At 44.7% G+C, this 10,960-nt stretch overlaps 1 protein-coding gene across 2 annotated transcripts; it reads left to right on the top strand.

Moving 5' to 3' along the window:
• Positions 1-1,150: 1,150 nt before the first annotated feature.
• On the top strand, positions 1,151-9,108 carry LOC123046094 (pentatricopeptide repeat-containing protein At1g77360, mitochondrial). 2 transcript variants are annotated; one of them, XR_006421947.1, is made up of 3 exons: positions 1,151-2,642; positions 8,548-8,581; positions 8,878-9,108. XR_006421947.1 is itself a non-coding variant. In XM_044469382.1 (2 exons), exon 1 carries the CDS (start codon positions 1,221-1,223, stop codon positions 2,613-2,615), a length of 1,395 nt encoding a protein of 464 aa, XP_044325317.1. In that variant the 5' UTR covers positions 1,153-1,220; the 3' UTR covers positions 2,616-2,642; positions 8,878-9,108. The 2 variants fall into 2 exon arrangements, 1 of the variants encoding a protein (XP_044325317.1); XM_044469382.1 differs by lacking the exon at positions 8,548-8,581 and having other exon boundaries at positions 1,153-2,642.
• The last annotated feature ends 1,852 nt before the right edge of the window (positions 9,109-10,960 follow it).

Here is a 10,960-nt window from a genome sequence, read left to right as displayed (position 1 = left end):
GAACGAGTTACAAGAGACAGTCTTTTGGGAGCAACTAGTTGACGAGCGCTCATTCGGGAGCCTTACAACAATCAGCGCCACTTGGCACGCTCTCAGCCGCCCGCCATGTGTCGCTTTGGACGCTCCCTCGGGATTTTGTTTTTTAATTTTTTCGCACACATTTTCGGCTTTTTAAATGGGTTTTCTTGATTTTTTTTGACGTTTCGGATTTTCACCTATCTTCCTTAGCTTTTGGATAAGAAAATTTCAATTTTTTCGGGAAAAAACATATTTTTTTGTTTTCTTTCACGAGAGTCACGGTTTTGTTTCCACAAGAGGTACGGTTTTGCTTTCGCCAAAGTCACGGCCGTGCCTCTCGGAAACATAAAAAAACATGTTTTCTGTTTTTTTCCTTCCGCAAGAGGCACAATTTTGCTTTCGTGAGAGGCACAGTTGTGATTTTGCGAGAGACACAGACGTGCCTCTTTCGGAAGGGAAAAAACCTGTGCTCTCGGTTCGGTTTTTTCGTCCGGCTTTTTCGTTTAGTTTTTTCGTGAAAAAAAATTCGTCAAAATCTATCAACATGGGATCTAGTTTTAAAGATCTCGACGCGAGGAATCTAACAGTGAAAACAGTTCAAGATTTGAGCGCACAGTTTAAAGGATAAAACGTTTTGAATAAATGGATCTACGAAAAAAGGAAAAAACTATCAGATGCTTAGGAAGACTGGGCGATGGCAGCTCCCTAAATATGGAATAATGTTGCTGCTAAACGATAGCAGCAACATGCAGCGTGCCACTTGTCGCAATCTAGGGAAGGTGTGAGTGATCTTTGCAATGAGTACTCCTCAATTGGTGATTTCGCAGTCTTTTACCCAAAAAACAATTTGCGATTTTTTTCTTTCAAGAATCACATTTTGCCAATTAAGCGAGACACAGTCGCTCCCACATTATAGCGCAAATTTCAGCCCAATAAACAGGCCGAATTTCAGCCGCGGAACGAAGAAGTTACTCAGGCCGTGGGTTTGTCCGCCCAATAAACAGGCCAAATTTCAGCTGCGGCAGGTTTCGACTGAGGCCCAAGACGAGAGAGTTTGAGGATTTTACAAACACGCAGTTTTTCTTCAGGTATAGAAAACCCAAACGCTGGATAGGAGGGGCCAAAATTAGGATTGACAGTAGGAGTAGGATTAGGGGGAAAGTAGAGGACACTGCAGATCGAAGAAAGCACAGCCGCCGCCGATGAGCGCGACGGAGAAGAGCACGGAGGGGGAGGGGGAGGGGGAGGGGTCCCAGCCCGTGGAGGCGTTCCTCGACATCCTCGGCCGCGTCCCGATGGGGGAGGTGGAGGGGGCGCTGGCCTCCTGCGGCGTCGGCCCGACGGCGGAGGCCGCGGAGCAGGTGCTCAAGTCCAAAACCTGCTACGAGCGCCCCAAATCGGCCGTCCGCTTCTTCCGCTGGGCGAAGGCGTCCGTGCAGCTCACCCCCTTGGCCTGGAACCTCCTCGTCGACATCCTCGGTAAGGCCGCCATGTTCGATCCCATGTGGGATGCCGTCCTCTCCATGAGCCAGGAGGGCGGCCTCCTCTCCGTCGCCACATTCGCCTCCATGTTCGCCTCCTACTGCGCGCGCGGCAACTTCAAGGAAGCCGCCATGGCCTTCGACGTCATGGAGCGCCACGGCGTGACCTCGGACGCCGTTGCCCTCAACTCCCTCCTCGCCGCCATGTGCCGCCGGGATGGCGGCGGGCAGGCCGCGTGGGAGCTTTTCGAACGCTACAAGACCACGGTCGCGCCCGACGCGGACACCTTCGCGATACTGCTCGAGGCGTGGGAGAAGGAGGGGAACGTCCAGCGCGCCAAGAGCACCTTCGGCGAGATGGTCGTTCGCGTCGGGTGGGACGCCAGCAACATGCCTGCCTACGATGCTTTCCTCTCCACGCTTGTGCGAGGGGACCAGTTCAACGAGGCATTGAAGTTCCTCCAGGTGATGCGGACCAAGGGCTGCCTCCCGGGGCTCAAGTTCTTTGCCAACGCGATCGACCTTGTCGTCCGCAAGGGAGACCATGCCAATGCTATTGCTATCTGGCAAATTATGGTCTCGGATGCAGGACTGGTTCCCAATCTCCCAATGTACAATGCCGTAATTGCCCTCTGCTCTAGTGTCGGTAACACCGACTACGCCTTCCAGATGCTCGACGAAATGCCATTAAATGGGGTCTTTGCAGATTCTGTTACATATAATGCCATACTTGAGGGGCTCATCAAGCAGCGCAAGGCTCGTGAGACTGAAGGTTTCCTTGCGGAGATGAGCAAGAACGAGCAGCTGCCCTCTGCCTCCAACTGTGCTGCTGCTATCAGCTTATTTTGTCAGGAGTTTAACCCATCTGCCGCAGTTGACGTGTGGCACTGCATCGTGGAGCACCAAATTACTCCGGCTGAGGAATCAGCCAAAGAGCTAATAACTGGGCTTCTCGACTTTAGCAGGTTCTCCGAGGTGAAGAAATATACCGATCAGATGCTTGACATGGGAATTGAGTTGCCCCAGCCCACCATTGAAAAAATGAAGCGAGCATTTTACAAGGCTGAGAGGCACCACACATATGACCAAATTGCACGAAGGTTGAAGCGGCGGTAACAACATATTGATGGTATAATTCATTAGGTATGTCTTCTTTCATTTGGATGCCACTGGTTGTTTTGGTGATTGCCATTTATTGTGTGGAACTGCCAATTTTCATGACCTTATGTCACTTCCTCATTAGGCCTCAAGGTAATTAAACTACTTGGAACTATTATTCCAGATTACTACTTTCGTGGTCTATATATTGTTAGCCCTATCGGCTATATATTCATTTTGAGAAACCATGAGGAATCGTCAGGCTCCACAACTTGAAGTTTTGTTCGAAAGGAGGCAGACTCTAGCAGTTGCATTGCCTAATTTTGGGAAGTCTGACTTTTACTGCTATGTCCCGTGGTTAGGGACGGTGGAGATGGTGTGGCTAGGGGTTGGAGGAAGAGAGGATACTTTTGAGGAGGATGGCTGATAAACGGGAGAAATTAGACAACTTCATTCTACTTTATCCAACAGCCGGGGTCACCTTACATAGATGTGAGACACCCTAAGAAAAAGGAACACAAAACTCTGGAATATGGAAAAGAGGCCTAACTGGGGGGGGGGGGGGGGGGCTGACCCGGTGACCCCTCTTTTATTGTTAACCTGGCATAACAATTTCTTCCCTTCAAAACAGTTCCAAATGACATATATAAACATGATTTCCCTTCAAAGCCTTGCCTAGATCCAGCGAAAAGGAAGCAAGACCACCACCTTTTATTGAACGTGATAACCGCATTACCCATGTGTAAAACTCCAATAGGGAAGGTATACTACTAGACTCGTAGTTTGTACTTGCGGTTATGTTTGTGGCAAAAAGCTATGCTTGGAAGGTAAACACGCACAAGCATGGAAACCCAAGATGGCAATTTTGCCCATGGGTATTCTGCAAGTTTTCCCCATGGGTAGAGTATGGGTACGATTCTCTGCCCTTGGCCTTGGTAACTTAGTCAGACAATCTCCAACGGCGTCGCCCACTCCCTCGTGCTCATCCGAACCGGGCTTTCTAGACAAAAAAGGCCTCCAACGGGCTCCCTACTTTGGCCCTATCCGTCTTATAGTTTGAAATCCCCTACTGTAGTGTCAAATGAAGGGGAGTAGGGGAGTCCGATCTGTCCGCCACGTAGGACACGTACACCGGAACCCCTCCCCGTCCCCACTCCACCCTTCTCCACTCTATTTGCTCGTGTCCCACCTTTCACTTCGGCAGCCATCGCTGTAACCCCACCCCGACGGCCGCTACCACTCCTAGCTCGATCGCCGCGCTCCCACATTGACTCGAGCCCGCTGCCCCATTCCATCCTCCACATGGATCTATCCAGCCACACGGATGTGTCCGACATGGACTCCAAGATGTTCGAGGCACTGCCGGCCATGCTCGGGATGAATTTGGAGAGCCTAGCACGCAAAAAGCACAACACCAAGCAAAAGGCTCAAGCGGCAGCTTCTCTAGCTCGCGTCCATGCCATGCTCGTACCTGCACTTGCACTTCCGGTCGCCCAAAGAAGGAATAGATGAAATTGAGAAGGAGAGATGGCAAGTGCCAAAAGAGATAGAATGAAGGAAGAAAAGAAGGACGGAAGGTTTAACACATTCATGGAGATACAAACAATGATTGTTGAAATTGAGAACGGGGAGGATTGCACTTGAAAGAGAGGAAGTCGGACTGGCAAGGTTCATCGAGGAGTCTGAGGGTCATGTTCACCGACACTACCATCATGGATGCCGATGCGCTCAAGTGGGTTCCGCCGGATGCCTAGCAACATCAATGCACGCCATGAAAATGACGATGTACATTGTTTCATTCGGTTTGTTTAATCTGAATCATGAACTTTGATTAAGTTGTTTGTCATGCGTAATTTATCTTAAAATTGTTTGTCATGATATATCTACCATTGAATTGTTCTTGATTGTTGCAAATGGATGAAAATTTGAGTTTGAGAAAACGAGGGCAGGGGGATTTGGGGTGTCGTTGTTTACCACTTTGTCCCCTTGGGGGACACCATTTGACCAACGCCCTTGGAGATCCCCTTAGTCATGGGTTGGACATGTGTCTAATTTGTTTGCAACCAGTTACACGGGTAATATTTTAGTAAATATTTTTTGTTTCATATGACATGCGGGCCATCATGGATGTATCACATATATTTGTGAACCTTGACTCATATGGTACTATTTGTACATGTCGAGATGACCTGATAGGTACCAACGAACATGGATACCCATCGGGTTTAGGCATAGTCGCATAGGCATAATTGTCTCGCCATGAGTGGGCGATGAGCACCCTTGTGGGCATGGGTTTGATATTGCTCGTTGTGCCAATTCCTGTGCGTGCTCCACTCGTTTAGCTGCAAACATGTATTTTTTATTGACATACGGAACTAGGTCGTTCTTGTGATGTCTCCACACAATGTCATGTGACTAGGCTACTAACTCCACAGGCATATCATGTACTATGCTCCTTACCATCTGCAGTGACAATGCTCTCCCTATCTCATCTGTGTCATTGCTTCACTTAGGCATTGTTGATTCCTAGAACCATGAATCCACAATGACTTCACTTGTTTATTTCTATGCGGCATTTTTGCATTGTAAGTGAACGACCAAATTTTTCTTCAGAGCCCAACATATGTGATTCTTAGAACCCTTGCATTCAATTTTAGTTGTGTTGTTCTTGGGTAAACGGGCTTCAAGGCATGCCCATTGGCAGTGGGCACCTCCCGTTGATAAGCATGTTAAGTGTCTATGCTTGTTTGTGGAATGCATGACTGACACTTTCATGTTGTCGATGTTTGCAACATGAAAGTGGTTAGGATAATTTCCGATCGAAACCGTTTCCGAATCCGTTCTCGTATGATACGGTAAGAACCTTTTGACATCCCAACACAATCCGGTCTGAATCCGAGTACTAATATACGAGGCCGTAGGATAATCTGTTTTTCCTAGTCGGATAATCCGACCTTCTAAATATGGATATACGATTTATGCATGAAGAAGTTTTAAGTATTAAATAGCAATATGTGAATGTTATCTCTGCTTATGAGACGAGACATGCTCTTTAGTGATCTATTTGGCTTATTTTAGTGCTTTATGTGTGTTTAAAGTGTATAAGTATTAATACTTGCTCATTGTTTATTTATAACTTTAGGGCAAAGCATTTATATATTTCTTGTATATGCATGTGGTATATGACCGTTTTTGTCCGGGTCCATTCCGTTACCTTACCATGTTTTAATCTCCATAATCCACTATTTGAATTCGCATCAGCGCCGCTTCCGAATCCGACAATAAATATGCAATAGGATAAGGTATGAGCATTATCCATCCGAATCCGATCCGGTTTCATCCCTACTAAGAACAACAATACAAGGAATGTACGTCACCTTAGGTTACCAGATGGACACAAGACATAAGCTTTACCTAGGCAAGGGCCCGGTTTGGGCCCTTTCATGACGAACAATAACCCTACTCCTGTCTATATAGGATTTATATCCAATAGAAATTACAACCGGGTGCATAATACCGTGTCCAGCGAGTCGGAGGCCAAGTTGCCGAAGTTGAAGGTGGACGACCTAGACGGAATGTCTAGATCAGATATGCTAACTAGCTATTATATGCTTCTAGGGTTTCTGGACGAAAGAGTCCGTGTTCCTGCGAGTCGAAAAAGTCCATGATCTTAGTCGGTGGCCACCTTCCTTCTTCTCCATCATCTTGATGCACACGCCTTGGACTCCCTATTTGGTAGTTGTATGACTCCATTTCAGGGAGATTCGGGGCTGCATGCCTAGGGGAACCAACTGCCCAAATACGGGACTATCCGACCATGCACAAGTAGACAAATATGGCCCATTTTAGGACATGTGCATCAGGGCAAGTGCTGAATCATCTTTCCCTCAACGCATGGGTAACCATGTACGCAACACGCCTGACTTACATCCCTATATCCTCTTCTATTAAAACACAGATAAGTAGATACCCTTGCCATCTTGCAATTTTGTGGTCACAGGTGGTTAATGTTTCAACCTACACTCACACAACATTAATGCTTCCATCAATATTTCACGTGATCAACTTTGGCGTTTTATTAGATGGTGACCCTGCGTGGTGGGGAAAGTTGCTGGGCAGCCAAAAGCGGCAGGGCCCACCTAACTTTTTATTCTCCTATGAAACTCCTATGGACTCATCCATGTGACACTCCCCGGTCTTCTCTTTCTCGTGGAAATTTGAAATTTCTGAAAGTTTTAAAAATCCAATTTTTTTGGAAGTTTGAATTTTTGAAAAGAGAAAAATTTAAATTTTCAAAAGTTCAGAATTTTCCAAAATATTGAAAATTTGAACTTCCAGCAAGTTAAAACGTGGGATATTGGATTTTTTGACGGTTGATGTTGCAATTTCTAAAACTTAACAAAAAGGAAAATTTTGATCAGGCGTGACTATGCAAAGCTGGAAAGTGCCGCTAATCGGAAAGTGACCCGCCAGAGAAGAAGCGGGTGGGTGAGCGCCAAACAGCAGCCCCTTGCTTAAAAATTTGAAGTCATATACTTACGAATCAAGCATGGTAGATATTAGTAAGTACCTAATGAATAAAGACGAATTAAATCTAAGGTTCTCCTCGATTCAAAGTATCTTTTAGGATTGTATCCATAGAATTATCTTCTTTCTTATTATAAAGGCTGTTTGATTTGTAGGACCGTAATCCCTTCAAAAAATTTCCTAGGGCATTTCCTACTGTCTCATGCTTCTGAGAAAAGTTATTGTCATTTTCCTATGGTACACTCAAGCATTCATTGATACAAATTCTTATGGCTGTCAAACCTACTGGATACAGGAAGTCATGGCATTGTACTCCCATATTTTTCCTATTCCTGTGTTTTTTCATGGTGCTTTTTGAATCCTGCTAATCATAGGGGCCTAATGTATATATTCCCATATTTTGTTCTTCCACGAGGCCTATGATGGCAGGAATGCGGCCTTCCCTTGGTAGCACTAGAAGTTTAGGGTATGGTAGCTTCGACAAGCTAAAAGAAAACGCAACAGTGGCAACCTTATATCGAGGGGAATCGTTAAGAGGTATATAGAGGAGCATGCGGGATCGGCAGTGGCACGGGACGACGGTTTGTTGTTGGTTTGGGGTATGGGCTCATTTTTTTGTTTAATATATGTGGTGGACTAAGCAGCACGCAATTGTACATGGGAAAGTAGCCGTTGCTTTTTTGGCACTGAGGTAAAAACCTAGCCTCCTACATTGGCAAGAGTATATTCTTAAGACTAGCTTCACTAAATTCTCTCTTGCTGATTATGCCATATATGTCTTGGCGCTAATAAACAAGTAGGAAGAGTAAACTGCACAGTAGGTTCGCAAACTTGCTTTGTTGGATCAGTTTAGTCCAATAATTTGCAAAATGCGAATTCAACAGCCTAAACATGGCAAAGTGCTGATATGTTGAATGAGGGAGAGAGAACGGCTGAGAAATAGAGGAAGAGGTGATGTTTTTATTTTGGGCAAATGTCAGCTTTAGCTAGTTTTTTGTCTTACGTGGCTTGCTTGTTGGTGGAATTGGACCAAAGATGCACCACTGTCAATTTTAGCATGCCCACTTCTTTAGAATGTCTGTTATTAAGTTCAGGTTTGTGTATTTATCTGACTGTTGTTTAGCTGATTTTTTAATGTTTTAACCTGGACAACATAAGTTGGGCACCTCTTGTGGTGCTTTCAAGCAATCAACTTCCGATTTAAGCACCAAATGGTCCAAAATCAATATGTTTTACTTTTATGATGATGGTGTAGTTTTACATGGAAAAAAAAACTAATCTGACGATACATGAAAGATTAGTTTTACTTACGTGAATAGTAGCATTTGTCCTCCTTTCTTCTGACTTTTTAGTTATCGTTGTCATATTTCTCAGTTTAATTACTCTTGAAGTATGAATTTAAGAGTGAAATTTTGTTATACAGGAGTGAACCGCTATAGTGCAGGAGTTCACCACAGGTAGTGATTGCGTAGCGTATGTTGTAACCTGGTCATAGTAGTAGCAGTAAAATACCTGTCAAATTGTTTTTTTTTGCAAACACAAATTGTTTTGCTTTTAAGGATAAATCATCTTGTTCATGTTGGCTTGGATAAGAGCATTAATTATTTCTTCACTTGCTGGACTCATTGGCATGGATAAGAGCATCAAATCAGTGTAGCAGCCTCTTTCTGGAATCAACTGCCTTATGACCAGAAGTTCACATTTTCTTTTCTAATCTTTGGCTAGCTATAAACTGTCCTTGGTTCCTCTGCAGAAACGAGCCAGACAGAGAAGCTGCAGGATGAGGTTTCAAAGTGGGATATCTCCAAAGTGGAACGTGGATGGAAGTAGATGTTGTTTTGCACCAGGTGGTTGTATGGTAGTAGATGTTTCCTGGAAGTATAGCATTGTACTGTTGTACGAGTACTTCTTATGGAAGAGCAGTTTCGAGATAGCTGTAATGCTGTACTTCGCATTAACTGGAGTAGTCTGTTGCCTTTTCTTCTGCAGTGTTTGTTTGACTGTTGATGGAAAGGAATAGGGAGATTCCCTTTCTCGCTCAAATATAAAAGCTTCTGAAAAACCGAGGTAGATTCAGGAATACAGTAATCTATTTTGCCAGGTAGAATGCCCAAATAGGTTTTGATACCCCCCATATTTTCAGTTTTTATTAGGGGCTCATTTGACGACCCATTAAGAGCACCGCCAGTGTTGCACAGAACTGGGACAGACCATCTACTAACCATGTTTTGGGAAGAGCACTCCTGTTGTGGAACCAGCTCGCCACTCTTGTAAATCGAGTGTCAGTCTGAAATGGGATGTTTTCAAAATTTCCCTAGAATCACACCGATTTCGATGGAGCTGTTGCCTTGTTACGCCATCCTGTTTTACCGACAGACCACCCGTTCGATGGACAGTGTGCAAGATGATCTGTCCCTTTCCACATGGAAGTGAACTCTCGGTTTGTTTTTATAAACAAATCTGAAACGACAAGGAACGCATCGTCCTTCGTTGCCAGCCCGGTTGCTGAAACGCATCAAATAATTCTGCCTGAATAGGACTCGAGCCGTCAGGCTGATCTCAGCCATAAAGCCGCTCAAAAAATTTAGTTGAGTCATCTTCACTGGTGGGTTGGTCTGGCCGGTCCTTGTTCTTTTTTTTTTGTGCGTACAGTATTCATCAATGGTTAATGGTGCATCCGCTCTTCCCCGAGTTGCATGCGCATGTACTCATGTACTACTACCAACAGTTCTATCCAATGATTGATCTTAGGGGGCGGCTGGATAGGGCACAAAATTTGTTGGGCTCCATGTTCAGCGCCCGCTGGATGTGACTGACCGCACTCACAACACGTACACCTACTCCACCCACGTTGGATTGCTAGGAAGATCAAAGCCTATGTGGATATGAAATGCAGCAGTCGTTTAGGCCTGAGTCACCAGCATGCAACACGCATGAGACCATAGGTTCCATTTGCCAAATGGCCTCTGCCGTCGGAGGGCCATGTGATGGTGATATGCTTCATGTTGAATGGGGCGCTGGAACGGTGATGTCTGACCGGTTTAATTCCGGGCGAAGTCCCGTGCCTTCGAGTTTCGACCATGTCTCTGATCCGGTGTTAGCCGAGACGTTGTCAGCTACTCCCTTACAAGAGCGTTTAGATCACTACTTTAGTGATCTAAAAGTTCTTATAATACTTTATGGAGGGAGTATATGCTATGACAATAGTCCCCTTTTCCGAATTGTTAAGGAGTTCCTCTAATTTCATTTCTTGGAATGAAACTGATACTAACACAAGTAGTGTGGTGTGGACCATTCCCCAGAACGGTTTCAAAGTTTAAAACAGCCGCATACCAGGACCAAATAATTACTACTCCCTCCGTAAAGAAATATAAGAGCATTACAGAGGGAGTACTACAATATTTCTTCCTAATCACATCTTGTCAAAAACCATCGCCATTCTCCAACATCCATGATCACTTACTTAGAATGCAAACATTCACAGTATGCAAATCAACTATACCTAGTCCACCTTAATCTAAAGCTTGACAAACTTCAGACCATCTTCTTGCCACACCAATCTTTTCATGAAAAGCCCTATTTTATGTAGAGGCGCTTTAGGAATAGTAAACATTGACATGATGTGATAGAGATATTACTCAGACATGATTTAATAAGAATGATTTTACCCCCATAATCTTAAACTCTACCTTGCTAAGTATCTAATCTACCCTCAAGCCTATCCTGAAAATTTACTCTAGTAATTGTTCCTCGACTTAGAAGTATGAATGGGAGTTTCCAAATATTTATGGGCAAAGTCCCATCAGTATACAAGTAAAAATAAACATATCAATACC

The sequence above is a fragment of the Triticum aestivum genome, chromosome 2B (assembly GCF_018294505.1).
Source record: "Triticum aestivum cultivar Chinese Spring chromosome 2B, IWGSC CS RefSeq v2.1, whole genome shotgun sequence".
Lineage (NCBI taxonomy): Eukaryota > Viridiplantae > Streptophyta > Magnoliopsida > Poales > Poaceae > Triticum > Triticum aestivum.
This window is presented reverse-complemented; position numbering and strand designations above follow the sequence as displayed.

Bases quoted from the DNA above. Each gene is read 5' to 3' on its own strand.
- LOC123046094 (XM_044469382.1), top strand. From the start codon at position 1,221: ATGAGCGCGACGGAGAAGAGCACGGAGGGGGAGGGGGAGGGGGAGGGG.